General features: G+C 42.2%; 1 protein-coding gene across 3 annotated transcripts in view; it reads left to right on the plus strand.

Moving 5' to 3' along the window:
* LOC122212705 (solute carrier family 41 member 3-like) overlaps window positions 1-22410 on the plus strand; it is a 97994-nt gene that overhangs the window by 35947 nt on the left and 39637 nt on the right. For all 3 annotated transcript variants that reach the window (XM_042926665.1, XM_042926667.1, XM_042926666.1), the window contains exon 3: window positions 3859-3966. In XM_042926665.1, coding sequence (XP_042782599.1) covers window positions 3859-3966 — 108 coding nt within the window. The remainder of the gene's footprint in view (window positions 1-3858; window positions 3967-22410) is intronic.

Consider the following 22410-nt stretch of genomic DNA (forward strand, 5'->3'; position numbering starts at 1 on the left):
CATATCTTGTTGAATTCTGTGTTAGCTGCTCTCAGGCCCCAGGAGTGCAATGGTGAGCAGAAACAGACCTGTCTCTGCCTCCCTGGCTTTTGTAGCTTAGGGGGTGAGGCAGGTGCTTCATCCCACGAGCCAGTGTTAAGGGAGTGGAGCAGTGAGCAGACATTTGCCTGTGAAGAAAGAGGGAACAGTTCATTTTTCCCAGAGGAGTCAAAGAATCTGCAGTTAGTAGGACAGTCGGAGTTGGACCTTACAGGATAATATAATAGTTTCTGGGATGATGTGAGAGAGAGCAGACAGTCCAAGCAAAGGGATCCGTGTGTGCAGAGATACAGACAAATGAGTGGGCATTTGCAAGGAGTGAGGAACAGCAATTGGCCATGGTCATGGGGTGGGGTGCCGGACAGCCCGTGAGAAGGGCTGTCTGCTCTGCTCAAGTTGTATGCTGAGTGCAGAGGGGTTGTTGATTTTTGTCCTCGTTATTTTAAAATACATGTGTATTTTATTGAAGTATATCATGGATGTGTTGAAAATTGTACGTGTTATGTGTACAGTTTGAATGACCATCTCAGGATAAATGCACCTGTGTAATCCCCATCCAGGTCAAGAGCATTTTCAGCCCCGAGTAGGCTCCTCCACCCTCTGCCCCACCTAAACCAGTCTTCTGCCTTCTAATACTGGGCATTAGTTTTGGATGTTTTTGAAGCATGATACTACCATAGACATTCCTGTCTATTTCTTGTATGTTTTGAGGGGACAGATCTATTGGGTGTATGCCCAGGATCAGAACTGGCCAAGGGGCTGAGTGACAGGGTCATAACTGTAACAGAACTGAACTGTGGCAGCAGGGTGAAGGCCACAGGGAAGAGCTGGGAAGCTGTGGCTGTATCAGAGCCCTGCGAGTGCAAGAACCATTACTAACTCTGACTGATTTTGATCTCCCCAGTGCCCCTCATAAGATTTATTTGAAGCATTGCCAGAGAGGGCAGTGGTGGTGGAAATTAAGACAGTTGCCATGACTTGGATGCCAGGCTGTCAGGGAACACAAGGGGTTACTTAAGTCCCTACTGGAAGAGCAAGAATGCCTGGAGCCACAGTGGGCAGGGCAAAGGGTCTGGGCAAGGAAGGTCAAGTCTGGAATCCTGATTTTGAAGGGCCCATGGGATGTCAGGATTCAGTCAGCAGTTGGGTAGGCAGGTGTGGTGCTCAGAAGACAGATCTGAGCCAGAGATGTCGAGCATCACCAGCACAGAGCACAATGTCTTAGTCAGAAAACCCTAACTCCAAGTGACTAGAGTCATTTAGGATTCCTATAAAGAAGGCTACAGATCAGACTGCTCTAGTACTTGTTAGTTCCCTGGATTAACAGTGTCAGCGAGGATCCAGGGTCCTACTGCTTTTCTGCTTTAGTCTTCCCTGTTAGTTGACTTTGTCCCATAATAGACCCCTGGTGGTTGTATGGTGCCTGATGTGTCTAGATGTGACTTCTCAAGTCTCTGTGGCCATCATTGTGTCCCAGTCCACACCCACATGACTGATGCAAAGGCTCTCCTCCTGCCCTTCACCCCCTTAGGGCCGCTTGTTAATGTAGGGAGGATGGAGATGGCTGTGGGTGAGGTCATGTAGGGTGTGCAGTAGAAGGTGACTCAAGCCTTGGCAGGGAGAGGAAATGGCAGGGAAGGAGAACGAAGATGAAGCATGAAGGACTCAGGATTAATAGGTTAGGAGATCTATAGCCTTTGGTCTCCTGACCTCTGGGAGCCACTGTTGGCAGAAAGCAGACTTGGAATGGATGGGTCAGGAACCATGAGTGCCACAGAGCAGTAAGTGGTTTGATGCCAGCCTAACCTTACCCTTGGCTTGGCGCTGTCTGTTCTGTAACAGGGAGTTTCTCAACTGTGGAGTTAGAGGACAGGCCTCTTGAAAACGATGGACTGTTTTCTTGAGCATCAGTTCCATAAAGCTATTACGTAACCCAAGGACGGTCCAGAGTTGAAAAGCCTGTGTCCATTTGGAAGAATCAAGAATTATTGTTAGACCTTGGTAAAATTTCTAGCTTTGCAGCCTGCCTATCTGGAGAAAGGAAATAAAATTCTTTAAATTAAATAATACTAAGAAAAAGAGGTCAGGAGCAGGAAGAGGAGCCCTCAATGGAGGTCAACATGGAATAAGCAGAGGTCAGTTTCGGACTGGGGGAATGTGGTTGTGAGTTCACAGGTGTGACATGGAGTGAGAGGTGTGCCTGTCACATAATTGGAGCTTAACACCAGCTGGGACTGGGGGTAGGGGAGGTCCATAGCTCAGAGAGCCAAGGAGTGAGGAATGGAGGTTAGAAGAGCCCAAGGAAAGGGCATTGCTATGGGGTGGGGAGGGACAGCAGCTAGCATAGCATCTGAGAGGGTGAGAACAAGACTCACTAAGTTCAGTGGTGCTGAGGAAGACAAGGGCAAGCTTCTGTGATGGGATGCAGAGAGAGGGGATTTATTTTTACACTTGAGTTGGTGGGGACTTGGTCTTGTGTGTCAGCGAAAATGAAGGTGCTTGGGAGCAGGCTGAGGTGGGAGGCCAGAGGAGGCTTGGGGTAGAGGATGCCGGCCTCAGAGGAGGCTGGAGCCCAGGGAGGGGTGCCTGTGCCAGGAACTGGGCTAGGGACTTCCGTTCCATGCATGCTGTGGCACACTGGTGAGATAGCTGCACAGGGGCCAAATGCTTCTGGAAGCCTGGGAGCCACTGGAGGCCGCTGACAGACAGTGGGAGCACCTTCTTGCCTGGTGACATGGTTTTCTTCTGAACTTTCAGAGAAGGGTAGACTCATAGCTCCATCAGAGCTGGGATTGGATTCTGAATTTCCCAGCTTTGCCAATGAGGTAAAAAGAAAGAGGGAACCGGCAGCCATGAGTGCTCTTCCTCTCTCTGAGGACATGAAGGACGCCTGACCCTTTCACTCCAGACCCTGTAAGATGTTTTGTTGGGCTGCTTTAGAGGACTCTTCTGGGCTCTACCCCCATTCTCCTCCCCTCCCACCATATCTTCAGTCTCAGGCAACAGGGCCCAGACCCCAGGGCTCCTATCTCCTAGCTGACACAGTAGGAGTGTTGTTTTAGGTCTAGAATTCTAAAACCCGGAGGAGCTCTTAGCGTAGGGATCACAGAAATCTATAGGGGACTGAGAGGTAAATTAAGTCAGTAGAATCAGATGAGGTATTGAAAATTGATGGGGGTAGGTTGGGGATAAGCAATCTAATTGCATATAAATTGGTGGGAATAATTTTCACCTCACAAAGAAGTTATTTTTGAGAGAGAGAGAGAGAACACAAGTGGGGCAGGGGCAGAGAGAGAGGGAGACACAGAATCCAAAGCAGGGTCCAGGCTCTGAGCTGTCAGCACAGAGCCCGACGTGGGGCTCAAACTCACAAACTGTGAGATCATGACCTGAGCCGAAGTCAGACGCTCAGCTAACTGAAAGACCCAGGTGCCCCCCTTTCATACTTTTTTTAATCTTTTACCTTTGATAGAGACCTGGATAGAGCTACATTCTGTCTGTTTTGACAAATCCAGTGTCCCCACATGATACTCTGGGTCACCGGGAAATCTGTGTCACTCCTTTGTCCCAGATGTTCTCACCAGCTCTCCCATTCATGAGAAATCTCCCAGCTTTGAAACTGGTGACTTGTTCCTGTTGCTACAGACACATGGGCCACCCTGGGTATGTCGTGTTTGCAGGCTGGATCCCTCCATTCAGGCTCGGACACAGTCTGGCCTCCAGTTTTCCTAGCTGCTGAAGTTGCCACAACTTCTCTCAAGAAATTTCGAAGATGTGCCAATATGTGTGTTTGGATTGATCTTACTCTTTCCCCACCAGCACTGGCCTGTGTTTATGGAGGTTAAAGACCTATTGACGTTGGTGCCACCCCTGGTGGGCCTGAAGGGGAACCTGGAAATGACGCTGGCATCACGACTCTCCACTGCTGTAAGTAGATAGTTGAGCATCTGGGCCACCTGCCTCCCAGGGACGGACACATGGGCACCTCCCAGTTTCTCCTCATAGCCTTGTTAGACAGGTGGGTTTGCCTCTCCGAAAAGACAGGTGTCAAGAGGTTTTGTTCTGTCATGATGCTCCACCTAGTCGCTCCTCATAGCCTGCTATCTGTTGTTCCACAGCGCAACTGGACTTCTGGTGAGGGCCAGGCTCAGCCCCGTGTGCCCTTGGTTTCTCCTATAACTTGCTGTGTCCCAGAGCCTGGCTCCACACATTCACACAGAAGCTATAATGAGCAATGCAGCCTTACTGAAGGGTTTTAGAGATGAAACAGGATTTTCGTCACCACATCATCCATCTCTGTTAGAGGATTTTCTTTTCTATGATGGCTCTGAAATGCCCCGTCAGCAGAGGGGTCTTCTCAGGACTCCCTAACTCACTCTGTCCCTCGGGCTGTCACTCATTCTACCCCTCCTAGCTATCCTGGGAATTGCAGTTCTTTTCCTTCTATTATGCAGAATGCTCTTTCCCCTTCTGTGAAACCCATTTCACGTTCAGGATGTGAACAAGGCTGATGGCAAGAGTAGGTATGTTGTAGTCAGGAAACTGAAAGAAGAGTGATGTAATTGGAATAGTGAGGGAAAGAGGTGGGGCCTGCCTGGAGAGTGGGTGAGGGGTGGCTAGCCGGACAGTGGCCCCCAAAGAGCCACATCCTAATCCGTGGGACCTGTGCATAGTTTCTTATGTGGACAGGGTCTTTGCTGGTGGGATGAAGTGAAGGACCTTGACACGGGAGATGATCCTGGATTATCCACATGGGCCCAGTGTCATCACAAGGCTCTCTAGGAAGGGGGGCACAGGGACGTTTCAGAAGCAAAGGCCATGTGAGGGAAGTCAAGTCAGAGAAGATGCTATGCCACTGGGTTTGAAGTTGGAGGAATAGCCAGGAAATGTGGCTTTACCTGCTGGAGAAGATGAAGAAACAGATCCCTCCCTCGAGCTTTCTGAGGGAGTAAGGCCATGTGGACACCTTGATTTTTGCCCCATAAGATGCATTTCAGACTCCTGGCCTCCAGAAGGTAGGAAGTACAGAAGTGTATTTCTGTGTACAAACTAGAAATAATCATTTACAAAATACAGTTGGAAAAGAGGTATCTTTCAAACCATTGATTTTATTTTTTAATTTTATTTATTTATTTATTTACAATAGAATGTGCTTTTAATAACACTAGAAACCAGAGGAAATAAACAAGGCTGCATGGATGATCTCATTTGCACATTTCACAAAGCAATCATGTACAATAATGAATACCCTAATTACTCAAGAACGTCCATATTAATACAGAAAAAGAATTACCAGAGGTTACATAATATTTGTTTTCAAAACAGACAAGATGGCTTTCACTGGACTTCACTGTACCCAGAGAGATACCCAAGGTTCATGTTAGAATTTCAACACAAAGAAAAATTTGCAGGAAAAAAAAAAGATACACAGACTCAGGAAAAAGAAACATCTTTTGAAAAGTTACTCTAGGTTGTAATAAGATTTTAAGAGTGATTTCAGCTGGAGTTGCCTCTTTAGTGAACAAACAGGGGCTCTGAGGCTCACTGTGTGATGGCACAGGAGGAAGAAAGCGGGACACAGTAACAGAGATGAGAACCCAAGCACTCTGGCACCAACAAGTGCTATTACATATGCAGAAGGCACTGCTTAGAGGAACTAGGGTTTCCAAAACCAGACATATTTTGGAGTGGCTAGCAGCGAAGATGGTTGGACAGGTGGCTGTTTAACGAATTTTGAAGACAATAGAATTCACAGTGGGAAGCTTACAATAGAGCTGGCCTTCTATAGGAAATCTTTCAGGAACCCTTGTGTTCTTGTTAAACATATAGGAAAGACCAAGCCAACAGATCTGCAATTCACATGCAAGACAAAGCAAGTGTGATCTGGGCTAAATACACAGAAAGGAATCAGAGCCTTCTCAAGAAGGCAAGAGGAACATTTTTGTGCACCTGCTTCTTTTACTGTACTGACTTAGGGCATTCCACAAGAGTTGAAAATAGTGATGGATGCAAAGCCAATTAACCTGGTCTGTCAGTTATAGGTAACTGCATAATATTAAAACATAATGATGAAGAATTATAGTTGAGGTTGCTAAAGGCTAAGGAAATTCTCCAATTCTTAACTTACAATAAGAGCATTTACAGTAAATTCAAACATACAACTTACAGCTGGTTTGTTGGCTTTCCAATTCATTGCCCCAGTTTGTAAACAAGCTCTAATCACTTTGGTAGCCATCTGCACTCAGGGACACAAAGCATTCTGCAAATCACTAAAGTCCTATTTAAAATTTTCCTCCTTCCACCTAAATTTCCAGTGTGCTAAGTAATCTGCAGGACAGAAGGCAGAGAGGAATGAAGTGTGAGTCTGAACATAATCCTGCAAGGCAGAGCTACCGTGAGTCTGAACGTAATCCTGCAAGGCAGAGCTACCAAGCCAGCCTCCACCTAGACCAAAATAAGAGCACAGAAATATGAGGGAAAACATTTCCTGAAGCTCAATTCCAAAAGGTTAAGTTGCTCAAAACTCCCAGTTTGAGAGAGGAGCATGGTTTTAGCCTCAGGTCTCCCTTTCTGATCTATAAACATCAGAAGGCCCCTCAGGAGTCACTGAAACAACATAGCATAGAAGCATCTATCAGAAGACTTAATGCTTTGCGGTGCACTTAGTTCACAGGATAATAGGAGCAGATGGAATTTCTTTAAAATACATACATAAAAGCTTACTAAGTTCTCCTAAAGATTAAACACAAAATGTCCATAACTAACCATCACTCTCCTGCCAGAATAGAGCCAGAAATGTTGAGTATGCAAGTACTAATTACAAGGATTTTAAGATTAGTCAGAAACAGTACCAGGTAACATCCCAAAGTGTACAAGCCAGTTAAACACATATAAAATTGGTACTAATCCAGTTAGATATACAAAATGAAAATTATGGATGTTGCCTCAAATATCTGGGATTCCACAAATTTACAATCAGCCTATGTAACAAAGTAGACTGTAGTTTTAAGAAAACGTTACCGTTCAATATCTATTTCAAAAATGATCTCAAGTCCCAATGATGTCAAAAGTCATTTATCTGGAAATTAGAATCATTTAAATGTTGGTACAAATTTGCAAATAACAAACCAGAAAATTAGAAAAGACCTGTATAAGGCTGGCCTTTAATCTATGTTTTTCCCAAATGTGTTTGACAAATCCATTAATTCAGCAGAATGATAATGGGCTATTGGTTCTCATGTAAATTGGGTGGCCTTGTGAACAGGCCCAAAGCTGTTCCATGGAGGCACAGGATGGAGAGCTTGGTTCTCTGTGGTTCATCTGGTCAGCAGAACACAGGTGGTACAAACAAAAGTTTAACTTATCAAAGACATGAGACCATCACAGTATTACAAAACTTTCCTTTGACCTAATGGATATTTAAAACAACAATGACAACAACAACAACAAAACACACATAGTTCTGTAGCTACTGCTTATGTAGAAAACTTGAAAGCACACCAGTATCTGCATGTCTTTTCTGCAGTTATATGGTGTAATGAGTTTGGCACTTCATTGTAATGAAATTTCCAATGACACAGTCCTTACCTACAGTGGCACATAACCTGCAAACATCAGGCAAACATCCTGTACAGGAAAAGTGTCTTCGCTGCCAAGTCTGACAAAAGGAAAAAAAAAAATTGCTTCCCCCCCCTTTTTTTTTTAATCAAGAAAAGGAAAATGAGGGGTGAAGGACATCTTTGGACTGCTTCTCTCCATTCCTGTTGTCAGACAATCTGAAGTCCTTTAAACTGTAGCCTGTTCACTAACTCACTGTTAGCCTGATACCCAGCTATGTGTCATCGTCTTAACGCTGTGTGGGAAGCTTTGGTTGGGCAACACATTGTCAGCGTCAAAATCTAACATATCACCGTCCATGAGGTTGTTCCAAATGATGGACTCCATGTGAATCAACATGCCATCCAAGTCACTTGGGAGCCTACCCTGGTTGAGAAGGCCCATCCTGCCATGGTCATTGCAGCTGCTCACTGAGGAGTAGGCCCCCAGGGCTTTCATCTGCGTGGTGTGCGATAGCAGCACTTGTAAAGCTGTCTTCACTGGCGGCGGTTCATTCCTGAGGTGTGGAGCATGGTGCTGACCGCATGGGGCAAGGCACCCCCATTAACTGCAGATGTTGGCTGGGTATGTCCAGGGTGGGTGTGGGAGCTGGGGTTCATCATTTTGTTATGAGATGCCTGACTACCATAGGTTGACATGACCAAATTAGGGCCCATTAACATATTCTGACCAAGGACCTGGCTGTTGGGTTGGGTGATCCCAGGATCAACTACTGTCATAATGTCCTGATGGGGAGGAGAGTAAGTAAGCAACTCCTTCAAGAGTCCCGGTGCACAGTTACAATGATTCATACCTCCATAGCTCAATTTGTTGTCCTGAAGTGTTTACATAGGCATGTGGGGAAAAGGACTCCTGCTGGACTGGCCGTGTGTATATTTTTGGGAGTTGGGGCTGGGTGAATTCAGACTGGTGTTTGGTAGTACATATGAGTAGCATGGTGTCTGCTGCATCATGGTCCCAGGTGAAGACTGAGTTGAAACAGTTAATGGCATTGGTGATGAGACAAGGTTGAGATTATCCAAAAGGTTTTCCATATTTTCAGGATTACTTATCTCAGACAGACTGGGTAGAGCAGAAGCCATCTTTGCAGCAGATAGTGGGTACACCATAGAATGCACATCCCCATCTCTAAGATCATCCTGTTCTGTCATAATGGGATAAAGTCTCCCACTAATAGTACTAGCATTTGAGCTAGTTGGAGGGTGAAATGCATGCCAGTTATCAAAGCCATCACTGCTGTGAGAGCCAGGGCTGTCCCAGGCACTCTCCTGACCAGACTGTAGAGACACTTTTTCTCTTAACAGCTCAGCCCTGGCTCTTAGCAAATTTACTGTTGTCCAGAGACGCAGCTCTTCTCTAGGGGGATTTTCCACTCCTACCTCCCCCTGGATTGAGCATCCACCAAGAACTTTTTCCGGTTCCTTAATTCTGCACACGAATGGACTTGGTGTGTAGGGCCAGATTAAAGCAAATTGAATTCTTCCAGCCCGCCGAGCTGTTGCTGTCACTCTTACCCTTGAAGTATGGCACATACTTGACCATCTCCTCTTAGATCTGTGACAGCATGAGCTGCTTCCACCCTGAGCTCTTGATGGACTTGGTGATGAGGTGGGCATAGGACAGGTTGCCTGATGCATTCCTGAGGGATGAGCTCCTCTTGTGGCGACCCTGCGAGGGGCCCGGTGGCGGCTGGAGGCATGGGCAGGTGCCAAGACAGCGGACTTGTGCAAGCAGCCAGCCTCTGGACCCTGCAAGTCCCTGCACCAAACCCTGGTGGTGGCCCCAGCTGGACCCAGGCCTGAGCTGGAAGTTCCTGCTCTCGTCCAACAGGCTCAGGTTGCTCAGGAAGCTTGTGTTGACAGCAGCCCCTGAGGGCAGGCAGGGCTGGAGTGGCAGAGCTGGGCTGGCCTAATGCCGGCCTAGGCGGCGGCCAGGTACACAAGCGTGGCAGGGCCATCGGCTCCAAGTCCTGGTGGATCTCCAGAACCCGGGGCGGGGCGCTTCAGCCACGGTGAGCCCTTCCTCCCCCAGCCGCAGGAGAGCCAACCAGGAGGGGGCACTAAGAGCTGGTCCGAGATTTGGAGGGGCGACATTGGTGCCTTGAGCCCACAAATACAGGAGGAAGGTGCAACGGAGTGGAAGCACGAGCCCCAAAGTTGACTTCTGACTTCGCGGATCCATCAAGCTCTAGGCTCTTTCAGGTTCGCTGCTCAGGCTGGACGGCAGGCAAGAGTCCCCAGGTCAGGACAGGGTCTGTGGACTGAAGACAGACTGACGGACACTCGCTCTGCTGGGGGCTAGACCGCAGCACTGCTGTCTGTTGAATATGGCGGTGGCTGCTGCAGCAACTCTATGTTTACATTTTTTTAATGTTTATTTATTCTTGAAGGAAAGAGAGACAGAGCCTGAGTGGGGGAGGGGCAGGAAGGGAGGGAGACACAGAATCCAAAGCAGGCTCCAGGTCAGCACAGAGCCCCATGCGGGGCTCGAACTCAGGAGCTGTGAGATTATGACCTGAGCTGAAGTTGAAAATTTAAGTGACTGAGGCACTCAGGTGCCCCAACATGGTCCTTTTTAAATAATTTTTAATTGTGATAAATGCACATAAAAGAAGACTTACAAATTAACCATTTCTGAGTGTCTAGTTCAGTACATTATTAAGTATATTCACATTAAGTATAGTCACATTGTTTTTTTTAAGGAAATCATATAAATTATTTAACCAAAAATCTAATTTCCTTTGAAAGACATAAATTGTTTATTAAACAACCATTAATCAAGAGTACTATTATACTAATTAAGAGAGAATGGCATAATATTGAGCAGAGTTCTTTGAGAACAGGTCCTGATTGGAAATATATGGTAAAATTTTTTTAACTTTATTTTTTATTTTTTAAAATTTACATCCAAATTAGTTAGCATATAGTGAAGCAATGATTTCAGGAGTAGATTCCTTAATACCCCTTACCCATTTAGCCCATCCCCCCTCCCACAACCCCTCGATCAACCCTCAGTTTGATCTCCATATTTATGAGTCTCTTCTGTTTTGTCCCCCTCCCTGTTTTTTATTATTTTTGTTTCCCTTCCCTTATGTTCATCTGTTTTGTCACTTGAAGTCCTCATATGAGTGAAGTCATATGATTTTTGTCTTTCTCTAATTTCACTTAGCATAATACCCTCCAGTTCCATCCACGTAGTTGCAAATAACAAGATTTCATTCTTTCTGGTTTCTGAGTAATACTCCATTGTATATATATACCACATCTTCTTTATCCATTCATCCATCGATGAACGTTTTGGGCTCTTTCCGTACTTTAGTTTTTGGTGATAGTGCTGCTATAAACATGGGGGTGCATGTGTCCCTTCGAAACAGCACACCTATATCCCTTGGATAAATGCCTAGTAGTGCAATTGCTGGGTCGTAGGATAGTTCTATTTTTAGTTTTTTGAGGAACCTCCATACTGTTTTCCAGAGTGGCTGCACCAGCTTGCATTGCCACCAACAATGCAAAAGAGATCCTCTTTCTCCGCATGCTTGCCAACACCTGTTGTTGCCTGAGTTGTTAATGTTAGCTATTCTGACAGGTGTCAGGTGGTATCTCATTGTGGTTTTGATTTGTATTTCCCTGATGATGAGTGATGTGGAGCATTTTTTCATGTGTTAGTTGGCCATCTGGATGTCTTCCTTGGAGAAGTGTCTATTCATGTCTTTTGCCCATTTCTTCACTGGATTATTTGTTTTTTGGGTGTTGAGTTTGATAAGTTCTTTGTAGATTTTGGATACTAACCCTTTATCTGATATGTCATTTGCAAATATCTTCTCCCATTCTGTCGGTTGCCTTTTAGTTTTGCTGATTGTTTCCTTCACTGTGCAGAAGCTTTTTATTTTGATGGGGTCCCAGTAGTTCATTTTTGCTTTTGTTTCCCTTGCCTCTGGAGACGTGTTGAGTAAGAAGTTGCTGTGGGCAAGATGAAAGAGGTTTTTGCCTGCTTTCTCCTCGAGGATTTTGATGGCTTCCTGTCTTACATTGAGGTCTTTCATCCATTTTGAGTTTATTTTTGTATACGGTGTAAGAAAGTGGTCCAGGTTCATTCTTCTGCATGTCGCTGTCCATTTTTCTGAGCAGTACTTGCTGAAGAGACTGTCTTTATTCCATTGGATATTCCTTCCTGCTTTGTCAAAGATTAGTTGGCCATATGTTTGTGGGTCCATTTCTGGGTTCTCTATTCTATTCCATTGATCTGAGTGTCTGTTCTTGTGCCAGTACCATACTTTCTTGATAAGTATAGCTTTGTAATACACTTGAAGCCGGGGATTTTGATGCTTCCAGCTTTGGTTTTCTTTTGCAAGATTGCTTTGGCTATTTGGGGTCATTTCTGGCTTCATACAAACTTTAGGAATTTTTGTTCTAGCTCTGTGAAGAATGCTGGTGTTATTTTGATAGGCATTGGATTGAATATGTAGATTGCTTTGTGTGGTATTGACATTTTTTTTTACATTTATTTATTTTTGAGAGACAGAGTGAGACAAAGTGAAAGTGGGGGAGGGGCAGAGAGAGAGGGAGACACAGGATCGGAAGCAGGCTCCAGGCTCTGAGCTGTCAGCACAGAGCCCGACGCGGGGCTCAAGCCCACAGACTGTGAGATCATGACCTGAGCCAAAGTCAGACATTCAACCGACTGAGCCACCCAGGTGCCCTGGTATTGACATTTTAACAATACTTGTTCTTCCAAACTATGAGCGTGGAATATTTTTCTTTCTTTTTTTTTTTTTTTTTTTGTATTTTCTTCAATTTCTTCCATAACCTTTCTAAAGTTTACAGTGTATAGGTTTTTCACTTCTTTGGTTAGGTTTATACCTTGGTATTTTATAGTTTTTGGTACAAGTGTAAATGGAATCAATTCCTTGATTCCTCTTTCTGTTGTTTCATTATTGGCATATAGGAATGCAACTGATTTCTGTGGTTTGATTTTATATCCTGCAACTTTGCTGAATTCATGGATCAGTTCTAGCAGTTTTTTGGTGGAATCTTTTGTGTCTTCCATATAGAGTATCATGTCATCTGTGAAGATTGAAAGTTTGCATCCTCCTTGCTGATTTGGTGTCTGTTATTCCTTTGTGTTGTCTGATTGCTGAAGCTAATACATCTAATACTATGTTGAATAACAGTGGCAGGAGTGAACATCCCTGAGGTGTTCCTGACTCTAGGGGGAACAGTCTCAGTTTTTCTTCATCTAGGATGATATTAGCAGTGGGTTTTTTTGTATATGGCTTTTTTTATGATCTTGAGGTATGATCCCTCTGTCCCTTCTTTCTTGAGGGTTTTCATCAAGAAAGAATGATGTATTTTGCCAAATGCTTTCTCTGTATCTATTGAGAGGATCATGTGGTTCTTTTCCTTTCTTTTATTAATTTGATGTATCACATTGATTGAGTTGCAGATATTGAACCAGCCCTGCATCCCCGGTATAAATCCCACTTGGTTGTGGTGAATAATTGTTTTAATGTATTTTTGGATTCAGTTGGCTAGTATCTTGTTGAGAATTTTTGCATCCATGTTCATGAGGGATATGGTCTATACTTCTTTTTAGTGAGGTGTTTTTCTGGTTTTGGAATTAAAAAAATACCATTTGATTTTGATGGAAGCAGTAGTAATGTACCTCTTTCATTTCTAGTTTTGAGTCCTCTCTTTTTTCTAATCAATGCAGTTACAGTTTTGTGAATTTTATTGATCTTTTCAAAGAACCAACTCATGGTTTCATTAATCTTCTCATTTGTTTTTCCATTCTGTATCTGTGATCTAGTCACTATTATTTCCTCGCTCCTAGTAGCTTTGCGGTTAGTTTGTTCTTCTCTTTCACATTAAAAAAATTTTTTTAATCTTTATTTATTTTTGAAAGAGAGATAGAGTGAGATCAGGGGAGGAACAGAGAGAGAGGGAGACACAGAATCTGAAGCAGGCTCCAGGCTCCAAGCTATCAGCACAAAGCCCGATGTGAGGCTCGAACTCACAAACCATGAGATCATGATGTGAGCTGAAGTCGGCTGCTTAGCCACCTGAGCCACCCAGGCACCCCTTCTCTTTCACATTTATTAAGTTGTCATTTTTGTGGTTGACTGAGATTATTATTTTTTTTAATTTAAGACTGTTTACAGCTAGAAATATCCAGCTTAGTACTGTGTTAACTGTATCTCTTAAGTTTTGGTATGTTGTGTTTGCATTTTAATTATCTGAATATATTTCCTATTTCTGTTGTGATTTCTTATTTGATCCATTGGTTGTGAAGAGTAATTTTTTTTTTGATCTTCATGTATTTGCTGATTTTCCAGTTGTCCTGCTATTGATTTCTAGTTTCATTCTAATGTGACTGGAAAAGACATTTTATATGATTTCAGTGTTTAAAAATGTATTGAAACCTGTTTTGTGGGGTAACATATGGTTCATCTAGGAGAATGTTTCAAGGCTACTTAAGAAAAATTTGCGTTCTATTTTTGGGTGGAGTGTTCTATCTATGCCTGTTTGGTCCAGTCATTCCATATTGTTAGTCATATACTCTGTTTCCTTATTTGTCTTCTGCCTGGTTCTTCTGTCCATTATTGAAAGTCTTCAACTATCATAGTAGAGCTGTCCATTTCTCCTTTCATGTCTGTCAGTGTTTGCATTTGTTTAAGAACTCTGATATTTGGTGCATTTATAATTGTTATATCTTCTTGATGATTTGACCCCTTTACCATCAAATAATATCCTTGTTTGTTTCTTACAACAGTTTTAAATGGAAAGTCTATTTTGTCTGCTAATAATATAGCAACTCCTGCACTCTGGGTTGCTCTTTGCATGAGATATTTCCATCCTTTCATTTTCAACCTAGGCATCTCCCAAATCTGAAGGGAGTGTTTTGTAGAAAGCATGTATTTGGACCCATTTTTTTTCTTAATTCTGCCAGTCTATGTCTTCTGATTGGGGAGTTTAACCTATTTATAATGAAGTAATTACAGATAGGTAAGGACTTATTATTGCCATTTTTAAAATTGGTTTTCTGTATGTCTTACAGCTTTATTTTTGTGCCTTCTTTCTTTCTTTAATGTCTTTCTGTATGATTAGGTGATTTTTTATAGCAATACATTTTGATTCTCTTGTCGTTTTGTTTTTTGTTTGTTTGTATTCTATAGTTATTTTCTTTGTGATTACCATAGTGATGACATATAGCATCCTAAAATTACAACAATGTATTTTAAACTGATAATAGTTAAGTTCAATCACATAAAAAAGTCTACTCCTTTATACCTCTGCCCTCTTCTACCCTTGATTTTATGTTACTGATGTCACAAAATATCTATTTGTATTAGAGTATCCATTAGCATAGTTTCATTGTTTTTATGCTTTTGCTTTTTAAATTATATAAAAGAATAAAAAATGGAGTTACAAAGCACAATTAAAATAATATAGGTTTTTATATTTATCCAAATATTTACCTGTACTGGATAACTTTATATTTCCATACAGCTTTGAGTTCCTGTCTAGTGTCCTTTCATTTTAACTTGAAGGGCTCATTTTAGCATGTCTAAAGTCCTGTCACTTTAACTTGAAGGACTTCTTCTAGGGCAGGTCTAGTGGTATTGAACTCTCCCTCAGCTTTTATTCATTTAGGAATGCTCTTGTTTCTCTCTCTCTCTCTCTCTCTCTCTCTCTCTCTCTTTGTTGTTGTTTTTTTGTTTGTTTTGTTTTTTGCAGTACAGTTCTGCTGTATATAGAACTTTTGGTGAATTTTATTTTTTCTTCCAGCAAAAAATATATTTAAATATATTATCCCACTACCTTCTGACCTGCATGGTTTCCCCTGAGAAATCTGATACCTTACTGAAGATCCTGTATTTGTAAGGAGTCTTTTCTCTTGTAGCTTTCAAGATTATCTCTTTGACTCTGACTTTCAGTGGTTGGGTTATAATGTTTCTTGGTGTGGGCCTCTTTGAGTTTGTCCTCCTTGGGTTTGTTGACCTTTTTGCATTTGGATATGCATGTATTTCCTCAAATTTGGGGAAATTTGGCCATTATTTATTCAAAAAAGCTCTCTGCCCCTTTTTGTCTCTCTTCCCTTTCTGGGAAACACATGAGATGGATGGATGGGTGGATGGATGGATGGATGGATGGATGGATGGATGGATCTGATTGATGGTGCCCTATAAGTCCTGTAGGCTCTCTGTTCACTTCCCTTCATTTTTTTTTTTGTTGTTGTTTCTGAGACTTGATAATTTCAAATGACATTATCTTCAAATTCACTGATTCATTCTTCTTCCTGTTTGAGTCTGCTATTGAACCCCTCTAGTGAATTTTTCAATTCAGTGATTATATTTTCCAGCTGCATATTTTTCTTGGTTCCTTTGTAAAAGTTTCTCTTTGTAGATATTCTCATTTTGTTATCATCATTTCCCTAGATCTCTATCCATGTCCTCCTTTAGTTCTTTGAACATATGTAAGACAGTTATTTTAAAGTATTTATTAAATAAGAGAGTGAGAAAAGTGGGGCTCACCCAAAGTGGGGTTTGTGCTCACCCAAAGAGGGCTCAAGCTCATCTACCATGAGATCGTGACCTGAGCTGAAGTCAGATGCCTACCCAACTGAGCTACCCAGGCACTCCCTGCCTTCTCATCTTTTGTCGAAAAATTGGCATTTGAGAAAATAGCTACCTCTCCCAGTCTTTGCAGACTTGCTCATGAAAGGGAGGACCTTCACTAGTCAGTCTGGTGTGAAGGCTTAAAGTCTTTTCAGGCTTTTTCTGGGCATGTGTCTTCCCTGGGCCTGTATATGTACTTTTTTTTCCATTCCAATTCACCACACATGGCTGCTATTAAATGTTTTAATTACCTTGGGCGCTTGGGTGGCTCAGTCGGGTGAGCATCCAACTTTGGCTCAGGTCATGATCTCATGGTTAGTGAGTTTGAGCCCTGTGTCAGGCTCTGTGCTGACAGGTCAGAGCCTGGGGCTGGCTTTGCATTCTGTGTCTCCCTCTCTTTCTGTCCCTGTCCAGCTTGTTCTCTCTCTCCCTCTCAAAAGTAAATAAAAAGACATTGAAAATTTTCTTTAAAAACCTTTTAATTACCCTAAAAAACTCAGCATTGCTTCTCCTTGGGGACTTACATGCTTTATTGTACTTTTCCGTCTATAGTCTTTGCCCCAGGCATGCATGGGCCTGCAATTCCCTGCAGCTGTACTGTATCCAGCACCCTGGATACAGGGTTTCGGCAGCCTGGAAACTGATATCCAAACTATGCCACCTTTTCCTTTGATCTCCAAGTCAGGCAAAATGGAAACTAGACCCTCAGGTATCCTCCAGGAAGGCCAGGATGTTGCAAACTGGTCCACTGTTTTCCTTCTATCCTGAGGAAGGCACCATGCACTGCACTACTCTGTACCAAGGAGGAAGTGGTGCAAGGATAAGCAAAGACACTGTTGGATTTTCTACTGTTCTAAGTGTGGGTTTTTCTTGGTGAGGGGTCACTTGATTTTGCAAATCCTTGACTGGTTTCTAGAGCTCTCACAAAGCTGTTTTGGTCAGTCTCTTGTTTTACTTGGTATTTGCATGGGGGGAATGAGGCCTGGAGCTTCCTAGCCTTCCATCTTGCTGATATCATTCTCCCTCACTTTTCTTTTAAATTTGTTTTTTTGTTTTACTTTAGTGTGTCTTCTAGTAATCAGATAGGATTTGTTGGAAGTGAACTTTTTGGACATTTGCAGTGTGACAATACTTTATTTTATCTTCACAATTGAATGCCAGCCTGGAACTATAGAGAATGCATGGTTCACAATTATTTTCCGTCAGTACTGAGGCATATTTTCAGGGTCTTCTTGTGGTCAGTGTGGCTGATGGAAGCCTCATAACTTTTAAAAATAAAATTTTATTTTTAAGTAATGTCTATACCCACTGGGGGGCTCAAACGCACAACTCTGATATCGAGAGTTACATGCTCTACTGACTGAGCCAGCCATGCCCCCCTGGAAGCCCCATTAGTTTTAGAATCTAATTTCTTTTAGATTATGTGTTCACCTTTCTATCTGGACTTTTTGGTATATTTCTCTTTATCAGCTATGTTCATCATGGTGTCTCTGGCAAGGGCCTTTTCTCATTACCTTACATATATCTTAGATTTTTCTATCTAAAGGGTTATGCCTGTCTTCAGTTCTATGGAAACCTTGTTACTGCTGTTACTTATAATATTTTGGTATTCATTCTTTCTGTCACCCCACCCCGCACCCCCTACTACTACTATTGGGTGCACAATGCAACTTCTGAATCTAACTTCTGAGTTCCTTAACTTTCTTTTCACATTTCTTGTATTTGTGTCTGGTCCGGGGGAATACTTCTGCTTGATGTTTTATTTCACTAAATCACTTTCCACCTCTCTGACCATTGTGTTATTGAGGTCATCTAATGAAGAGCTTTTGTTTGTTTCTGTCTTTTTTTTAAATCCTCTCTTTTAAATTCAGAGATCAAGTTTGTACTTTCTAGAATTTAAAATTGTTTTTTCACTTACGGAAGCACCATTCTTCCACATCTGTTAATTTGCTTGCCCTAGAGTCTTATTCAATTTCCTGTTTTGACTGTTTCCTTAGATTTTTGTGCTTCCATTTGTTGACTCTGATGAATCTCTTTCATGATTGTGACCTTCCTTTCATGAACAGTGATTTTTGGTTGGTTGAGCATCATTTTATTTTAGCTTTCCTCTTACTCTGTGAATCTCTGAATGCGGTCCTTTAGAGGAGGATACTTGTAGTGATTGGGGTTGGGGGGGGTGGTGAGTCAAAATAGGTTACCTGGAAGTATGTGCTAGTAACTGGGCTTATGGGTCTAGAGACTCTTTGTCCATCTTATCATGGCCACTCTGGGCACTGCTTTGCCTTTTTAACCCCAACACACACACACACACACACACACACACACACACACACACTACTTCTGCTTAGAGCCCAATGGCCAGGTGTCTCGTTGTTGGCAGACAAGGGAAGAGGCCAACTCTTCTGGATGTTCCTGCTCTGCTCTCTGGGCCAAAGCCCTTTCAGTTGTCCCAGGCTCCCTTCTGCTCCCATCATCCTCAGGGCTACCTCTGCTTTGTGCAGTAGACCTTTTGGTTATGGGTCCTTCCTCCAACCTAACTCCTGCTTTACATTATTTAGGGATGCCCTCTTTTTTTTTTTTTTTTTTTTTTTTTTTTTTTATTTTTATTTTTTTTTTTTTATTTATTTTTATTTTTTAATATATGAAATTTACTGTCAAATTGGTTTCCATACAACACCCAGTGCTCATCCCAAAAGGTGCCCTCCTCAATACCCATCACCCACCCTGCCCTCCCTCCCACCCTGCCCTCCCTCCCACCCCCCATCAACCCTCAGTTTGTTCTCAGTTTTTAACAGTCTCTAATGCTTTGGCTCTCTCCCACTCTAACCTCTTTTTTTTTTTTTCCTTCCCCTCCCCCATGGGTTTCTGTTATGTTTCTCAGGATCCACATAAGAGTGAAACCATATGGTATCTGTCTTTCTCTGTATGGCTTATTTCACTTAGCATCACACTCTCCAGTTCCATCCATGTTGCTACAAAAGGCCATATTTCATTTTTTCTCATTGCCACGTAGTATTCCATTGTGTATATAAACCACAATTTCTTTATCCATTCATCAGTTGATGGACATTTAGGCTCTTTCCATAATTTGGCTATTGTTGAGAGTGCCGCTATAAACATTGGGGTACAGGTGCCCCTATGCATCAGTACTCCTGTATCCCTTGGATAAATTCCTAGCAGTGCTATTGCTGGGTCATAGGGTAGGTCTATTTTTAATTTTCTGAGGAACCTCCACACTGCTTTCCAGAGCGGCTGCACCAATTTGCATTCCCACCAACAGTGCAAGAGGGTTCCTGTTTCTCCACATCCTCTCCAGCATCTATAGTCTCCTGATTTCTTCATTTTGGCCACTCTGACTGGCGTGAGGTGGTATCTGAGTGTGGTTTTGATTTGTATTTCCCTGATAAGGAGCGACGTTGAACATCTTTTCATGTGCCTGTTGGCCATCCGGATGTCTTCTTTAGAGAAGTGTCTATTCATGTTTTCTGCCCATTTCTTCACTGGGTTATTTGTTTTTTGGGTGTGGAGTTTGATGAGCTCTTTATAGATTTTCGATACTAGCCCTTTGTCCGATGTGTCATTTGCAAATATCTTTTCCCATTCCGTTGGTTGCCTTTTAGTTTTGTTGGTTGTTTCCTTTGCTGTGCAGAAGCTTTTTATCTTCATAAGGTCTGTAACAAGAGATGAAGAAGGGCATTATATAATAATCACAGGGTCTATCCACCAGGAAGAGCTAACTATTATAAATGTCTATGCACCAAATACCCGAGCCCCCAGATATATAAAACAATTACTCATAAACATAAGCAACCTTATTGATAAGAATGTGGTCATTGCAGGGGACTTTAACACCCCACTTACAGAAATGGATAGATCATCTAGACACACAGTCAATAAAGAAACAAGGGCCCTGAATGATACATTGGATCAGATGGACTTGACAGATATATTTAGAACTCTGCATCCCAAAGCAACAGAATATACTTTCTTCTCGAGTGCACATGGAACATTCTCCAAGATAGATCATATACTGGGTCACAAAACAGCCCTTCATAAGTTTACAAGAATTGAAATTATACCATGCATACTTTCAGACCACAATGCTATGAAGCTTGAAATCAACCACAGGAAAAAGTCTGGAAAACCTCCAAAAGCATGGAGGTTAAAGAACACCCTACTAACGAATGAGTGGGTCAACCAGGCAATTAGAGAAGAAATTAAAACATATATGGAAACAAACGAAAATGAAAATACAACAATCCAAACGCTTTGGGATGCAGCGAAGGCAGTCCTGAGAGGAAAATACATTGCAATCCAGGCCTATCTCAAGAAACAAGAAAAATCCCAAATACAAAATCTAACAGCACACCTAAAGGAAATAGAAGCAGAACAGCAAAGGCAGCCTAAACCCAGCAGAAGAAGAGAAATAATAAAGATCAGAGCAGAAATAAACAATATAGAATCTAAAAAAACTGTAGAGCAGATCAACGAAACCAAGAGTTGGTTTTTTGAAAAAATAAACAAAATTGACAAACCTCTAGCCAGGCTTCTCAAAAAGAAAAGGGAGATGACCCAAATAGATAAAATCGTGAATGAAAATGGAATGATTACAACCAATCCCTCAGAGATACAAACAATTATCAGGGAATACTATGAAAAATTATATGCCAGCAAATTGGACAACCTGGAAGAAATGGACAAATTTCTAAACACCCACACTCTTCCAAAACTCAATCAGGAGGAAATAGAAAGCTTGAACAGACCCATAACCAGCGAAGAAATTGAATCGGTTATCAAAAATCTCCCAACAAATAAGAGTCCAGGACCAGATGGCTTCCCAGGGGAGTTCTACCAGACATTTAAAGCAGAGATAATACCTATCCTTCTCAAGCTATTCCAAGAAATAGAAAGGGAAGGAAAACTTCCAGACTCATTCTATGAAGCCAGTATTACTTTGATTCCTAAACCAGACAGAGACCCAGTAAAAAAAGAGAACTACAGGCCAATATCCCTGATGAATATGGATGCAAAAATTCTTAATAAGATACTAGCAAATCGAATTCAACAGCATATAAAAAGAATTATTCACCATGATCAAGTGGGATTCATTCCTGGGATGCAGGGCTGGTTCAACATTCGCAAATCGATCAACGTGATACATCACATTAACAAAAAAAAAGAGAAGAACCATATGATCCTGTCAATCGATGCAGAAAAGGCCTTTGACAAAATCCAGCACCCTTTCTTAATAAAAACCCTTGAGAAAGTCGGGATAGAAGGAACATACTTAAAGATCATAAAGGCCATTTATGAAAAGCCCACAGCTAACATCATCCTCAACGGGGAAAAACAGGGATGCCCTCTTAAGCTGTGTTAAACTATAGATACCTCTTTTTATTTTCCACAACTTGTGTCCATTTTAAAAATCATTTCCTCAATGCTAGAATGAACCCTATGATCCTGGGTTTGACTCAGAAATATGAATATGGACTCACGTTTGTTTTAATATGTATGCAGATAGGTACAACAATAGACATGGGTATGTGTATATTCATGGGTTAGGATCCATACATACATTTCCTAGCTCTCCCACTAACAGAACCTAGAAGCAGTACCATCCCAGTGGCACCTAACACATCTGCCATCTAGGTCTTGATTTCTGATACCATTCTTCAATAAAAGAAGCCAACATTCTTGGGAAAATGGCTCATCTTAGGACTGGGGCAGAGAAAATACAAGATGTACCTGGAGTATCAGATAGTGCCAGAAAGTAAGGAAGTACTAAACAGCATGTGGGTGCATGTCAGAAAGACAACCTTAATGAGCTCCCAATGGCCACAGTGGGAGCAGTGTTAGTGACAAAATAAATATAATAGTATTATGACCTGAAGAATAAAATAAATACCTATGAGTCCAATCATACCATGTAAATAAATGATTTAAGAGGGGGAGAAGGGACCACTGTATCTCAGAGAAAATTTTATGTGCAAAGAATGAAGGAAATATAAAATCACCATTAGAATACCATACTGATCATTGTCACAGGCAAAATCCACTAATGAATTAGTAGGTGGCACTTGAAGGAGAAATAGGATCTTTGCTTGGCCCCAAACTATCTCCCCAAATACTTGTGAATCACT

The sequence above is a fragment of the Panthera leo genome, assembly GCF_018350215.1.
Source record: "Panthera leo isolate Ple1 chromosome A2 unlocalized genomic scaffold, P.leo_Ple1_pat1.1 chrA2_random_Un_scaffold_41, whole genome shotgun sequence".
NCBI classification, from domain to species: domain Eukaryota; kingdom Metazoa; phylum Chordata; class Mammalia; order Carnivora; family Felidae; genus Panthera; species Panthera leo.